This window comes from Vipera ursinii (assembly GCF_947247035.1).
Source record: "Vipera ursinii genome assembly, chromosome: 5".
Taxonomy (NCBI): Eukaryota; Metazoa; Chordata; class Lepidosauria; order Squamata; family Viperidae; genus Vipera; species Vipera ursinii.
Window position 1 is genome coordinate 62,625,984 of NC_139518.1, and position 16,492 is coordinate 62,642,475.

Here is a 16,492-nt window from a genome sequence, read left to right on the forward strand (position 1 = left end):
CCTATATGTGCATTTCCTCACTGAGATCTAGGTAAAGCCTATTACTCTGATAGAAATGTATGGGTGTTATTTTGCTTTTTAATAATAGCTTTGAGAGTAATAAAACTAGTAGAACTTGGTCTGCTTTATTTATTTGAATAAAGTTTAGCTTCCTTTATTACTGAATATACAAAAAATCCTTTGAAATATTTGTGGAGCATACATTAGTTGTTTTAAATTGTATAATCTTTCATGCTGACTGATCAAAATTACCAAGTTTAAATATATCACTTCTAATAAATATAACAAAAGATGGGCAAAATTACATGGCTTAGTAAATAACATGTTTGAAAATAATAATTAGCTGGATATTAAATATTATTTTAAACTGGTATCTCATTCATTATATAAAACAGAAATATAGTTCTTCATAAATTAGAATATTTGCCTGTTATATTAGCCATTAATTTAAATTTGAGGTTCAAATGAACAGCCAGCCGTGCTATTATAGGTTTGTTTCTAACCATAATAACAGCTATATTAATTTCCCCCTTTTTAAAAAAGTTATAAACTTGATGCAGTGTATAAATGGAATACATATATTAATGTTTATTGTAGGTAAATATTAAATATTCTGCGGTCATAATTTAAAAGTTGACTTTTTGGTTTAAAAGACAAAAAATAAATAATGTGTTTACCTTAACAACTGCATAAAACCATTTTAAAGCTGTCTCACTGGAATCTAATCCAGTAACTTTCCAGAATTACTTAATATTTTATTTTATTTTTTAAAAAAAGCTATTTTCTTTGTCTATAAACAAATAAGGTTGCTTTGTGATTCAAGGTCATTTTACGTTTAGATGGCTTTTTAATTTTCAAAGGCATTGGAGTTCCAAGAAGAATGATGTATCCAGGAATCTTTATTCATTCTGTATTTCTTTGAAGAAGTTGGTCCAATAATTGCTGAAAGAAAACAAACATAAAGGCAAACATAAAAACTGTAATACTAAACATTTTAAGGGCCAAAGATGAACATCTTGTAATAATAATATAAACAATTACATGTACAACGTAAAAATAATGATGCATGATATAATTACAGCATAATAGATAATATCTACAACAGAAACCATGTATTCTTATTACGAACATATTTTCTTCACTATATGTGACTGCTTTCTTTAGAGATGCACAGATTTATTTTATTCAGTGCTTCCTCAGAAATGAATTTTATAAAGCTGGCTAATTGTGGATCTAACTTAACTGTGTTACATATAATTTTTTGAGTCCATTATTAAATTTGAGCATGCCCCTTAGGGGAAATAAGATTTCAGACTTATAGGCAAAATATCACTATAATTTCGTAATCTTGTTTATGTTCCCCAGTGATGATCAAAGCTCAAATGGAGGAATGTAGGATATGAAATTTCTATGCTAAAGCTGTAGGTCAGCTATGACAATGTTCAGGATTCAGCTTCCTGTTTTGCTGTATAATAATGGGTGGAGGGTTGTATTGTAACAATTGATTCAAAACCTTTTACCTTTTTAAATATTTCGACCCGCTTTCTATTGCTCTGTAGGATTATCCGTTTCTGTTTCTCTTCTTGTTTCTTCTTCACTTCAGGAAGATTGTTATAAATCCTGCAACAAATATACTGTAGTTCTTTAGTCATTCTAGAATGCAGCTCTTAATTGGCTTCTGAAGATGCATTTCAAAATATGCTTTTTTAAAATATATCTAATATGCCGCATGTTAAGACAGCACAGCAGGAAAACTGTTCAAAACAATAAGGCAAATAAGTAGATCTACATGTTTTAAAATATAAGATTCTATCATTTCAGTTACTTATGTTATTCTACTAAAAATGTAAAACCATAATGTCCTCTATTGTGGTTTATGTTATAGTATCTATTCTATTCTAGATATGTCAACATTTTCAGAATGTAATACTGTGTTTGAATTGTGCCTTTTAAATGACTCTTGGGGAGAACCAAATATATATAATATAAATAATGGTGCATAAAGGATCCAGTTCTTCTCATCTTATTTTTTGTGAAAAAGAATTCTTATGCGTGCCTTATCTGAGAAGCATTTCTCAATGCACATTTCTCCTTTCTGCCCCATCTTGAGATACAAAATGCAGACCTGCCAGGAACACCCAACTGCCCATGAAAATATTTAGAAATTGGCTATTATCAAATCATATTTTTGCTCTGGGTATGCTAGCTGCTGTTTGCACTTTGACTGAAGATACCTAAAGGAATCTTCTCATCCAGTGGCTTAGATGATCTCCCAGTCAGTCTAAGAACATAGCCAAGAGTATTCTGATCCCATCAGCTGCCCAACAAAAGGCAAAGTAATATGGATGTGATACACATTCAAATGAAACTAAGAAAATACAAACTGTACCCCGAGAAATTAATATTGTTTATTGGGCTGTCCCATGATTACATTCAATATGCCATACAATAAAAGATTGCAGGGTGGATTTAATTTGCATCAAAGCTATAAAGCAAATCAAACCAAACCTGAGAATTCATGAAGAAGAAAATGAAGGGAAAAGAATCAAGTTCATGATGGAAAAACCTCAATGCCCTTTAGGATGCTCCTACCTTTTTGATCGCATATGCATCTCCTTTTCTGAAATGAACCGTTCTTTTGGTTTGAACAGGTTATCTAATAATTAGAAACAAAAGTTACATTGCACTAGTAAATTTAGCAACCTTCAGTGAGACAACTGGCTGTTTTGCTTTTCTTTTAGCATACATCAAGAGCTACAATGGCAATTTTTCTGATTCAGCATCACACAAATTCTAGCTGCTTCTTTCAAGAGGGGAATGGGGGGGGCTATAGACAACACTCCCTTACTCCTGCTTTGCTTCCCATTGCTCGTAATTCAAGTTTAGTTTTTCTAGGTAGACTGCTACATCCAACCACTATTTTATGCCAACATAAATTTTACAATAGCATTATGCCTTGTAAAAATGATTAGGAATCGCAAGGTGTTTTATTTTTTTTATTTTTAACTATTTACATCCTGCTTTTATTATTTGTAGAAATAAATCAGGGTGATGAACATATCTAAGGCACCTTTCCCCTCCTATTCTCCACACAACCTATGAAGTGAGTTGGGCTGGGAGTGAGTGACCGGCCCAAGGTCAGCCAGCTGTCTTTCATGGCTAAGGTGGGACTTGAATCCACAATATCTTGCTATCTATCCTGGTGCCTTAACCACTACACCAGGGGTAGGCAACCTTGGCTCTTTTATGACTCGTGGACTTCAACTCCCAGAATTCCTGAGCCAGCATGGCTCAACTTGGAAACTCTCCCTTTCCCCTCAGCATGGCTGGCTCGAGAATTTTGGGAGTTGAAGTCCATGAGTCATAAAAGAGCCAAGGTTGCCTACCCCTGCACTACACCATATTGGCTTTCTATATATCTCCATATATCTCAGTCATATAACAATATTTTACAGTTGTTGTCTGAGAATTCTTAAAATCTTTGAATGTAGGCACAATTTGGGATTCTGATCACATTATGATGCTCTTGCAAAATGGCTACCATGCTGGGCATGAGAAGTTGTAAAGCACTGATTTTCCAAAAGACCAACTAGTAAGGATGCTGTTCAACATGGTTTCAAGCTCCTCCTTGCCAGGTGTTTCCTATTGCCAAGCCTGCAGCACACAATCAAGGAAGCAAAATTCATACAAATTTTCTTTAATGAGTTCTAATTCCAGGAGTTAGGTTTTAGAATACTGATTCTGGAGAACTGAAATAGTTTAATACAGCCCTCCTTGATTAACATGTTCTGAATCACCTTTCTCTGAATGTTGCATGACAAAGTAAATATGCATTTATTTGATAAAACTGATCTCAGAACTGATCTGCTGATCATTTAGAGCAGGGTTCCCCAACCCCAGGTCCATGGACCAGTACCAGGCCACGGCATGCCAGCAACCAGTTCACACAAACAAGGAAAACCCCACCCACAGGATGCAGGCAGCACACAAAACCATGTCCCCTCTGGTCTGCGGAAAAACCTCTCTCCACGTAGCCGGTCCCTGGTGCCCAAAAGGTTGGGGACCTCTGATTTAGAGATAGACCTCTTTCAATCTTACATATCACCCTCAGCTTACTTCCAAACCGGCACTGGACCCAGCTGTTTTAAACAACTTCCGTCCTGTCTCCAACCTTCGCTTCCTTGCGAAGGTCGTTGAGAGCGTGGTGGCACGACAGCTCCCTTTGAACCTGGAGGAAGCCGAATATCTAGATCCGTACCAATCGGGTTTCAGACCCGGGCACAGCACGGAGACGGCATTGGTCGCACTGGTGAATGATCTCTGGCGGGCCCGAGATAGAGGTTATTCCTCTGTCCTGGTCCTATTAGATCTATCAGCGGCTTTTGATACCATCGACCATGGTATCTTACTGCGTCGTCTTGAGGGGCTGGGAGTGGGAGGCACCGTTCTGCGGTGGTTCTCCTCCTACCTCTCGGACCGTTCGCAGACGGTTTTGGCAGGAGGACAGAGGTCAAGCCCTAGACCTCTTAGTTGTGGAGTGCCTCAGGGTTCGGTGCTCTCGCCCCTCCTGTTCAACATCTATATGAAGCCGCTAGGAGAGATCATCCGTAGCTTCGGGGTGAAATATCATCAATATGCTGATGATACCCAGCTATTCATCTCCACCCCGAACCAACCCAGTGATGCCCTCGATGTGCTGTCCCGTTGCCTGGAAGCGGTACAGATTTGGATGGGAGAAAACAGGCTTCGACTCAACCCGGCCAAGACTGAGTGGCTGTACGTACCGTCATCTCGTTTAGTCCAAGAGATTCCATCTCTGACTATAGGAGGAGAGATGTTACCTCCCATTGATAGAGCACGCAATCTGGGCGTCCTCCTAGACTCACGACTCAGTTTTGAAGATCATATTGGAGTCGTGGCTAGGGGGGCATTTGCACAGATTCGTCTTATATACCAATTGCGCCCCTTTTTGGACCGAGATGCCCTACGTACAGTCACCCACGCACTCGTCACCTCCTGTATTGATTACTGTAATGCTCTCTACATGGGGCTGCCCTTGAAGACCACCCGGAGGCTTCAGCTGGTGCAGAATGCAGCTGCACGGGTTGTGATGGGAGCACCCCGATACTCCCATATTACACCCCTCCTGAGTGAGCTGCATTGGCTACCAGTTGCCCTCCGGGTGAGATTTAAGGTGCTGGTACGGTACCTTTAAAGCCCTACATGGCTTAGGTCCGGGATACTTGCAGGACCATATGCTGCCGGGAACAAATTCCCATCGTCCAGTACTCTTACACAGAGGTGGCCTCCTCAGGGTACCGTCAGCTAGGCAATGTCGGCTGGCGACCCCCAGGGGGAGGGCCTTCTCTGTGGGAGCGCCAGCCCTATGGAATCAGCTCCCCCCTGAGCTTCGGATGGCCCAAAACCTCCAATCCTTTCGCCGTGGCCTCAAAACACTCCTGTTCCACCAGGCTGACCTGGACTGACAGGCATTTTAATTAATTTATATTTAGAATTTTTAATTTATCTTTAACTCCTTAATTTTAATTTATTGCACAGATGATTTCAATTTTATTTTTATCTTGATTTCTGTACTTATTATATGTTTTGTTGTTAGCCGCCCTGAGTCCTTCGGGAGATAGGGCAGGATATAAATCCCATCAATCAATAAATAAATAAAATAAATGTACCTGGAGGTTTAAACACTGTATATATGCATAGACATAGACATATCTAATTCACTCAACTATCCACTCTACCTTGATAAATATTTTTTTTAATTCTGCAAGAGCAACTGTGGCCCATCCCACCTTCTTCATTTTCCAAGTTGCACAGAATATTTGTGTGTATATATCCCTAAGAGGTCTGCCTAATAATCTAGATAGCATCCTGTATTCACCTACTTAAGTCCAATTGAAAAAATTTAGGACTATACCACTTTGTTACAATGCACAAATGTTTCAGATTTGTTTGGAGTGGGTCTTCCTCTCATAAACAATCACATTTATAAAGGTAGATAGGCAGGAGGAAGTGGTAAGCCCCCCATTTTAAGAGATCCTCACTGTATCCAGAGATATTGGATAACTGTTACCCAGTCTCCAATCTTCTCCTTTTTAGTGAATATTAATCATAATCATAATAGTAAAGTTGGAAGGGACCTTGGAGGTCATCTAGTCCAACCCCCTGCTCAGGCAGGAAACCCTATACCATTTCAGACAAATGGCTGTCCAGTCTCTTCTTAAAAACTTCCAGTGTTGGAGTATTCACCGCTTCTGGAGGCAGGTTGTTCCACTGGTTAATTGTTCTAACTGTCAGGAAGTTTCTCCTTAGTTCTAGGTTGCTTCTCTCCTTGATTAGTTTCCATCCATTGCTTCTTGTCCTGCCTTCAGGCACTTTGGAGAATAGCTTGCCTCCCTCTATTGTTGAGTAGATGGTGAAGAACCTACTATCTACTACCCAAAATGGAAAGAATTGTGTGTAATTTTGTCAGTCAGGATTCATCCCTTCTTCTGTTGTGGAGACCACTTTGGTTATACCAGTGGATGATCTTTCTTAGAATCTGGATGGTCCCTTTTGGGCAGCTTTTAATCCCATTGATTATGATATCCTTCTGAACCAACTTTGGGAAATGGGGGGCGGGCCACTATTTTACAATGATTCCATAGCTGATTCCAGTGGTAAGAGAGGAGAGATTAATTTGGTTGGTACTCTTTTATAGGATGCCAAAGGGTTGATTTTGCCAGGAAAAGCAGCTGGTGATTCCCCTGCCTTGGGGAAATATGATGGGCTAAGCAGATCCTGCTTCTCTGTAGTAATGTCATCTCTCTGTAAATGCTTTTCACTGGAAATTGGATTGTGGTTAATTTCAGCCACCTTCCAAAAGAAGTAAAAGATGAAGCTCTTCCAAAGGGCATCCTGGTACTTTTCTGGATAGTTTTTCCTGGATATTTTTTTTGAAATGTCCTGGCCTCTGTCTGATTCATTTAGATTGTATTGAACTGTGGTTTCTTAAATGTTTGTGTTTTTGTGAAACCCCTTGAAAATTCTAAGGGAATGGGATGGGTTTTTTACACCAGAGATGCCCAAAAGAGACTGGTTCTGTGAAGAGAGTTTTTTCCATGGACCAGAGGATGCGTGGGTTTGTGTCTTGCCTGCATCTCGCAGATGGAGCTTTGCTTTTTTGTGCGGACCAGTTGCTGGCATGGCACGGCCCGGTACCCTAACCATAACCCCTGGTCTAAATGGAAGATTAAAGCTGAACCCTAATAGTAACAGAATTACTGTTTAGATACTGGGATTGTCTGTCAATGGTAGTGTTATCTATATTGACAGGCACCACCCTTGAAACAGGCAGGTTCATGATCTGCGGGTCCTTTGGAACTCATACCCTTCTGTTAAAAAGATAGAAGCCATAACCAGGCTTTGGCTGGTTTTGGTTAGTGTTCCAATTCTGACCCAATCTGGTGCAAAGGACCCAACTACAGTGATTCACGACCTCATCACCACCTTATTGTATTATCACAATGTGCTTCATGTGGAACTGCCTTAGAAGAATACTCAGAAACTACAACTAGTTCAGCATGCTACTGCTTGCATATATTGTATATTCTGGCTCCTGAAATTGGGAACAAACAATAGCAAAACTGTGGGCCCTGCATTCACTTACTGGTAAGTTTCTGAGTGCAATTTAAAATGCTGGGATTAATTTATAGAGGTCTGCAAGGCTTTGTTCCTGCGAATTTACAGGACCACCTTCTCCCAGCTATACAGGCCCAATCTGAGATCTTGCAGGGAACAGCTGCTAGTGATTTCTGGGAAGTGAGGAGAGCCAAAGAAGTTCTGGATTTTAAGTGGAAGCTTTTGAAACCCATTCCAGGGATTCAAAACTGATGACTAAATGAGGAAATGTTAGCAAGGTGTGAAATAGAATTGAATGAGCACCCAAATGGATGAATCTGATCTGCAGCACAAGGAAAACATTCCCTTAGAAAAAACGTCACAAAAGCATTGCCCTTCAGCAATGAAGATGTATTATGATGTATTCAGATGCCTGAATAACAGCACGAATAGGACAGTTTTCAGGGCGGAGGAAAGCTTTTTGCAACACAAATACTGAACTCTATACTGAACAATATTGGCATCATCAGGATAATTATTATATATTGTGTAAATGGAGCATTTGCAATACAAATAGTAAAATATAAACACTCTAAGAAAAAAGAGAATTCATAATCCATACAAACAAAACATGAAACAGTACTGCAGATGAAATAAATGTCTAAAGGCTTTGTTCAAAGCCACTAATCCCAGATCCTGATGTTAGCATTTGCAACCTTCCTAAAGCATTAAAAAAAATTGGGAAGAGACAGAAAATTGGCTCCTTTTGCTAAAAAGAATGTATATGTAAGCTCTAAACAATTATTAGTCCACTGAAGGGTGTCTCTGAATGTCTTCCAAACCAGCACAGAAGTAATTACTTGAAAACACTAAGGGAGACTGTCAATTTTCTTATTTCTAAGTACTTGTGAAAATATGGATTTCAGAAGCCCTCTGTAACACAAATCTATAAAATGCCAACAGAAACAAACAAGTATTAGATGCAGAGATGGACATCAGCTTTACAATTCTCTAATTCTCTAAGATTTTTGGGAAAAAGTAATTTGGGAAGAGAGAGGGGTCTTATGTCAGCATATAAAATAACAAAGACATATACTTTGCACATTACACAATCACTCACAAATAATGTTTTTACATTAAGAGCATAGGACTCTTCATTATGTAGATTTAAAGTATTATAAATAGCTGGTTTCCTTGCCACTAAAATAATTACATCATAGTTTTTGAAATTTAAATCCAGTTATTTCAATATAATTTTTATTCCCCTCATCACAGCGGGATCTCTAATTTGTTCAGGATTGTCCACAGCAAGTAGTTTGTCTTACATTAATTAGTTTTCTTGAAATGAAACATTAAAATTATACAACACAGAGGTCAATGAGTTTCATATTGTTTGGCATAAATGTGAATTGATGATAACATCAGGTGTAACAGCCCTTTCTAAAAAATATTGGTGTCTCTTGCATATAATACAAGTACAACTAATAAGCATCTTAGGAATAGAATAGGTAAATAGGAACTCCACCAATAATTCACATGGGATCTAATGCTTTTTTATTCTCATTCAAGATCCTATTTCACATTTAACCGGATAGGGAATAATCTTCACCGTTCTTTGTTTTGGTATCACAGCAACTCTGGAATTGCAGCTGAGGCAGCATTACCATGAAAAATGCCCACCTGAATGCAGTTTATTCATGCTTAGAAAAAGCAGCCATCATCTTTACTGCAGTATCAAGAAAGCTTCTGTGCAAGCTCACTTGCCAAGAAGTCTCTGAAGGCTGACTACGTGCATCAATTTAGCATAATTATAAGGAGACAGTGCTTGAGGATTAAAGCCAGGAAACATGCAAGAAATCTAAGCCTATCTCAGCCTTCTAGTTCCTCTTGGTTTCCAGAGAGCAATTAATATGGTTGACCAGGCCTTTGCATGGAGTCAGACTACCAGCTGTGTAGGAGAAGGATTCTGTGGAGAGGGCTGTATGCTATATAGTTTGACCTACATACTCAGTTGACCTGCAGCTTCAGACTTGATGCTTCACCACTGCTGAAGAATAAAAGGGGACATTTTCTCCTTTCTCCTCAGGCAGTGCAATATCTGAAGCTGTTGGTCCTGACAATTAAAAGAACTCAACCAACCTGGAAGCAAAGAAGGGGATGTGTGAAAACTGCTTTGTCAAAGGGAACAAGGTTGCAGTGGAATTGAGATGCACAATTTATCAGTTTAACATTTTCCAAGTTGCCACTGAACTGTCATTTTTAATATGACAGAAGAGAAAATTATTAAATACATGAGGTGTAATTGTTTCATTAATTTAACCGTAATTAGATTTAAACCACCTTAGATTTAATTTTTGCCCTGTCCCCTGTGTTTTATAGAATACAGATAGTCCTTGATTTACAATCACAAATGGGACCAGGATTTCTCTCATTACATGATGTGACTATAAAGGGATCATATTGCTTGGCAACAGGAGTCCTGGGATTGTATTGCTTGGCAACAGGAGTCCTGGCATTCCCCATTGCTGTTGTAATTCCAGATGCAGGAATTGTTAAACTGGAAGTGGAGGGAGTCCCAGGCAAGAAGTGTTTCTGTGTCTGGGTGGGGGAGGGGGGGGAAGAGAGATTGCAGTGCAAGTTATGGCACAAGCTCAAAGAGACCAGGAAAAATGGCATGAGAACAGGCAAACTGGAGACTGGCAGATATCTCATTTTCATGATGCTTCAGAAATCCTCAGAAGTTTTCTAAAAGTGTTCAAAAGCATCCTATTTGCAGAATAGTGCACACCATTGGACAGTAGCATGAGTGGCTTTGGGAAGAAGCCCTGGAGCAGTCAGCAACTGCCTCACATAGTCAGGCCAGGTGCACTTCAGCAGCAGCAGGCAGAAGACAGTGAAGGTCAGCTGGGTTTGGCAAAGCCTATGGCAGGGGTAGGCAACCTTGGCTCTTTTATGACTCGTGGACTTCACCTCCCATGGCTGGCTCAGGAATTCTGGAAGTTGAAGTCCACGAGTCATAAAAGAGCCAAAGTTGCCTACCCCTGGCCTATGGTTTGCAGGGCAGCTGGGCCAGTTGAGGCTTTGTGCTGGGGTGGCTGGCTGTGATGCAGGGCTTGTGGCGGTATTTGTCAATGACAGCAGCAGCACTGGGGCTGAAGGAGAGGCCTGGGGGTGGTGGCAGCTGGCTGAGTGTGCTGAGGGTCCCAGGCCTCTACTTCAGTCCTAACCCTGCCACCAAAGAATGGTGCTGGGCTGGGCAACCAAAAGGGCATACATGGGCAGGGAGATAGTAGGTGGGGGCAGTTGACATGCTCCTGAGGTCATAAGTGTGGGCAAGTTCCAAGCACCCAAATTTTGATTACATGACCACCAGGGCACTGCAACGGCTGTAACTTCAGGGACTGGTCATACCTCATTTTTTTCAAAGCCATCATAACTTTGAACAATCTCTGAACAAATTGTTGTAAGTCAAGGACTAGCTAGATAACATTACCTCACCAAAGGAGATAAACTTTTGCCTAAGAAAGATTGGATCCCTGCAATGGAAGTTAAGAAGGAATCGAACCTTGTATCATACTGTATATAGTTCAGGAGCATAGTGAAAAAATGGGACTAAAAATAAACATAAAGATCCAACTAATGACAATAGATATGAGAACCAGTTTAGAATTGATAATGTGTAGATGCTGGAGTTGTAAATAACGTCTGCCTTTTAGAATCAACATCAACAATAAAGGAAAAAGTAGTTAAGAAATATGCTGCAGACTAGCCCTTGGTAGAGCAGCCGTGAAGGCTTCAGAAAAGATGTTCAAATTTCTTTGATTTCTACAGCCGCCCATCTTAGCAACAACTCTGGGTGGCTCACAGTTCAGGTGTTGTGTGCATACACTTTCAAAGAATCATAACAGGGCAAGCAACATTATTTTCAGGGATACATTATGGCAGGGGTCTCCAACCTTGGCAACTTTATTTAAGACTTGTGGACTTCAACTCCCAGAATTCCTCTGCCAGCTTTGCTGGCTGAGGAATTCTGGGAGTTGAAGTCCACAAGTCTTAAAGTTGCCAAGGTTGAGGACCCCTGCATTATGGAAGTGAAAGCTAGACTTTGAACAAGCAAGATTGTATTGTGTTGTGGCTTTTGAACTTTGGTATTAAAGAAGACTCTTGAGAATATCATTGTCAGCCAAGAAAATAAATCAATGAATCACTGACAAAAAACCCGCAAAGTTCTCATTTGAGGCATAGATTACAAGGCTCAAATTATCCTATCCATAGATTACCTAGCAGATACCTAGCTTTCCAGAGAAAGCCCTGCTAGGATTGGTAGAAAGAGGAGGAAAAAGAGGACAACTAGCATCCATTACGGTAATGATGGGTGCTCTGTTGAAAATGGATCATCATGGAGAAAATTCAGACATGCTGAAATGGTATCAGATTACAGACTATGGCCTATTCTGTCCTTCCAGATATAATGGTCTGATCCCACTTTAACACCGCTTTTAATGTTAAAAACAATTTTATTAAAGATATTACAGGGAAGCCCCCTTCATGGATTAACTGCCTTGTCGTGGCAAAGGGGCTTGCATAATTCAGTGAAGCTATGAGCTATGCCGTGCAGGGCCACCCAAGACGGAAAGGTCATAGCAGAGAGTTCTGACAAAACGTGATCCACTGGAGAAGGAAATGGCAAACCACTCCAGTATCTTTGCCATGAAAACCCTATGGACAGTACCAAAAGGCAAAACGATATGACGCTGGAAGATGAGCCCCTCAGGTCGGAAGGCGTCCAATATGCTACTGGGGAAGAGCAGAGGGCTAGTACTAGTAGCACCAGAAAGAATGAAGCAACTGGGCCAAAGCCGAAAGGACGCTCAGCTGTGGATATGTCTGGTGGTGAAAGGAAAGTCCGATGCTGTAAAGATTCTTTCTCCATAGGAACCTGGAATGTAAGATCCATGAATCAAGGAAAGCTGGATGTGGTCAAACAAGAGATGAAAAGACTAAACATCGACATCTTAGGTAAAAAGATAACTGGAATAACAGGCAAGTTTGGCCTTGGAGTACAAAATGAAGCAGGGCACAGGCTGATAGAATTTTGTCAAGAGAATACGATGGTCATAGCAAACACTCTTTTCCAACAACCCAAGAGACGGCTTTACACATGGACATCACCAGACGGTCAACACAGAAATCAGATTGACTATATGCTCTGCAGCCAAAGATGGAGAAGCTCTATACAGTCAGTAAAAACAAGACCAGGAGCTGACTGTGGCTCAGACCATGAGCTTCTTGTTGCAAAGTTTAGGCTTAAAGAAAGTAGGGAAACGCGCTAGGCCAGTCAGGTATGAATTAAATCATATCCCTGTTCAATATACAGTAGAGGTGACAAATAGATTTAAGGAATTAGATCTGATAGACAGAGTGCCTGAAGAACTATGGACAGAGGTTCGCAACATTGTACAACAGGTAGCAACCAAAACCATCCCAAAGAAAAAGAAATGCAAGAAAGCAAAATGGCTGTCTGAGGAAGCTTTGCAAATAGCTGAGGAAAGGAGGGAAGCAAAAGGCAAGGGAGAAAAAGAAAGATATGCCCAATTAAATGCAGAATTCCAAAGAATAGCTAGAAGAGATAGGAATGCCTTCTTAAATGAACAATGCAAAGAAATAGAAGAAAACAATAGAATAGGGAGGACCAGAGATCTTTTCAAGAAAATTGGAGAGATGAAGGGAACGTTTCATGCAAAAATGGGCATGATAAAGGACCAAAATGGCAGGGACCTAACAGAGGCAGAAGAGATTAAGAAGAGGTGGCAAAATTACACAGAAGAACTATACAAGAATGAGCTTAATGTCCCTGATAATCACAATGAGCTGGTCACTGACCTCGAGCCAGACATCCTAGAATGTGAAGTGAAGTGGGCCTTAGAAAAGCTGAGCAACAACAAAGCTAGTGGAGGTGACAGTATTCCAGCTGAGCTATTCAAAATCTTAAAAGACGATGCAGTAAAAGTGCTACACTCAATTTGCCAGCAAATTTGGAAAACTCAACAGTGGCCACAGGATTGGAAAAGATCAGTTTACATTCCAATTCCAAAGAAAGGCAGTGCCAAAGAATGTTCAAACTATCGCACCATTGCACTCATTTCTCATGCTAGTAAAGTTATGCTTAAAATTCTACAAGCTAGACTCCAGCAATATGTGGATCGAGAACTACCAGAAGTACAGGCAGGATTTCGAAGAGGCAGAGGAACTAGAGATCAAATTGCCAACATACGCTGGATCATGGAGAAAGCTAGAGAGTTCCAGAAAAACATCTACTTCTGCTTCATTGACTATGCTAAAGCCTTTGATTGTGTGGATCATAACAAACTGTGGCAAGTTCTTAAAGAGATGGGAGTACCAGAACATCTTATTTGTCTCTTGAGAAACCTATATGCGGGCCAAGAAGCAACAGTGAGAACTGGACACGGAACCACCGATTGGTTCAAAATTGGGAAAGGAGTCCGGCAAGGCTGTATACTGTCGCCTTGCCTATTTAACTTATATGCAGAGCACATCATGAGAAAGGCAGGGCTAGATGAATCAAAAGTTGGAATTAAGATTGCCGGAAGAAACATCAACAACCTAAGATATGCAGATGATACCACTCTAATGGCAGAAAGTGAAGAGGAACTAAAGAGCCTCTTGTTGCGCGTGAAGAAGGAGAGTGCAAAACTTGGGTTGAAACTAAACATTAAGAAAACCAAGATCATGGCATCTGGCCCTCTCAATTCCTGGCAAATAGATGGGGAAGAAATGGAGGTAGTGACAGATTTTATTTTCCTGGGCTCCAAGATCACTGCAGATGGGGACTGTAGCCAAGAAATTAAAAGACGCTTGCTCCTTGGGAGGAAAGCCATGGCAAATCTAGACAGCACACTAAAAAGCAGAGACATCACCCTGTCAACAAAAGTGCGTATAGTCAAGGCTATGGTCTTCCCAGTTGCAATGTATGGCAGTGAAAGCTGGACCATAAGAAAGGCTGAGCGCCAAAGAATTGAAGCCTTTGAACTATGGTGCTGGAGAAGACTCCTGCGAGTCCCTTGGACTGCAAGGCGATCAAACCAGTCAGTCCTAGAGGAGATCAACCCTGACTGCTCTTTAGAAGGCCAGATCCTGAAGCTAAAACTCAAATACTTTGGCCACCTAATGAGAAGGAAGGACTCACTGGAGAAGAGCCTAATGCTGGGAAAGATCGAGGGCAATAGAAGAAGGGGACGACAGAGAATGAGGTGGCTGGATGGAGTCACTGAACCAGTAGGCGTGAGCTTAAATGGACTCCAGAAGATGGTAGAGGACAGGAAGGCCTGGAGGAACATTGTCCATAGGGTCGCGATGGGTCGGACACGACTTCGCAACTAACAACAACAACAGGGAAGCACATTCCAAAGGAATGTAACAAAAATTACATTCCTAACTGTAAGAGCTTTTTGACCAGGAACCAATTATGTAAGGAGCTCTTGCGCTCTTCCCTTTTCTTGGATATTTTCAAGCAAAAGCTGCGATAACAACCTGGAATAAGAAATACAGATTCCTATACTAAGTAAGGGGACTAGACTCAATTTGTTGAACATGGCCTCTTCAAGCTCTATTGTTCTATTCATTTTATCAGATATAAATTGATTTACATAGTAACAAAAGTTCAGTGCTGAAACTCTATAGGTTTGTTTCGTTTTGTTAAAAAAATGTTCAGTAGATGCAGTGAGCCAATTTCTATCACATCATTATATCCTCTAAGATTTTCTTTTTTTCACATGTTTAAATAAACATACAACTCCCTATGGATCAAGAAACTTGCAGACAACTCATTTTTTTGGCTCTCTCCTTATAGTTTTTCTAAGTTGTAATCAAAATTGATACAAGGAAAGGAATAGCTAGAGAATTCATATTATCTCTATTTCCTAAATGGTTAATCTTACCCATGGGTTTAAGTGCCTTCACCTTCATGATCCACATTTTTACAACTAAAACTTTGCTACTAAGGTTTAATATTTCTGCAGCAGAATATTTGTTTCCAAGATAACTCTGAGAGGAGAGATGCTTTCAAGGTCTTTTTTTTTCTGCTCAGCAGGCATAGTAGAAGTCAAATCATGAAACCATTGGTTCTCATATCCCAGCTGAGCAGCCAAACTGAATATAAAAAAGAACAACCTAAAAGAGGCTTTGGGAAAAGAAAATGACAAGAACAAATATGTGCATGTTTTTAAAATCACTCAAAATCTCAACAGTATTTAGGTCATGATTTGGCCTTTAAAAGTCAGGTTGGAAAATGGAAAAATGAAAAAGACAATAATGAAATAAGTTAAATTGATTAAGCTGCATCTGAAAGAGTTCAGATCATATGAACATAAGTCTCTTTACCTACATGAGAAAATGTGATGTATAATGTTAAACTGTAATTTCATGTTTGCATTAGCATAATTGTTTCTGAGTGAACTTCAAGCTTCTATGCCAGTGGTGGCGAACCTTTTAGAGACCAAGTGCCCAAACTGCAACCCAAAACCCACTTATGTATTGCCAGGTGCCAGGTGGGCATGGCCCATTGGGTGGGTGTGGCCCACTGGGTGGGTGTGGCTATGGTGGTCATGACAGACTGGGTGGACGTGGCCAGGGTGTGTTTGGCCAGCTCGATGTTGCAGCTGCCCAGCTCCTCCGCCTAAGGACACGTGTGGGGAGAAGCGCTGCCCAGCTTGGTAAGCCGCGGTCTGTCTGCAGAAGGAGCAGGAGGATGGAGAAGGAGGGCTGGCCGGGGACAGGCACAGCGCTGCCCACGGGGGGAATCTGACCAGCCCCAGCCTGGAGGGGGGAGAGAGGCCAAGGGAGCCCGAAGAGAGGT

At 40.6% G+C, this 16,492-nt stretch overlaps 1 protein-coding gene across 1 annotated transcript in view; it reads right to left on the minus strand.

Moving 5' to 3' along the window:
- Positions 1-430: 430 nt before the first annotated feature.
- LOC310640792 ((E2-independent) E3 ubiquitin-conjugating enzyme FATS) overlaps positions 431-16,492 on the minus strand; it is a gene marked incomplete at its 5' end in the record, with an annotated part of 188,339 nt that continues 172,277 nt past the window's right edge. The window contains 3 exons of the mRNA XM_083363309.1: positions 431-942; positions 1,521-1,620; positions 2,593-2,656. Coding sequence (XP_083219435.1) covers positions 904-942; positions 1,521-1,620; positions 2,593-2,656 — 203 coding nt within the window. The 3' untranslated portion in view covers positions 431-903. The remainder of the gene's footprint in view (positions 943-1,520; positions 1,621-2,592; positions 2,657-16,492) is intronic.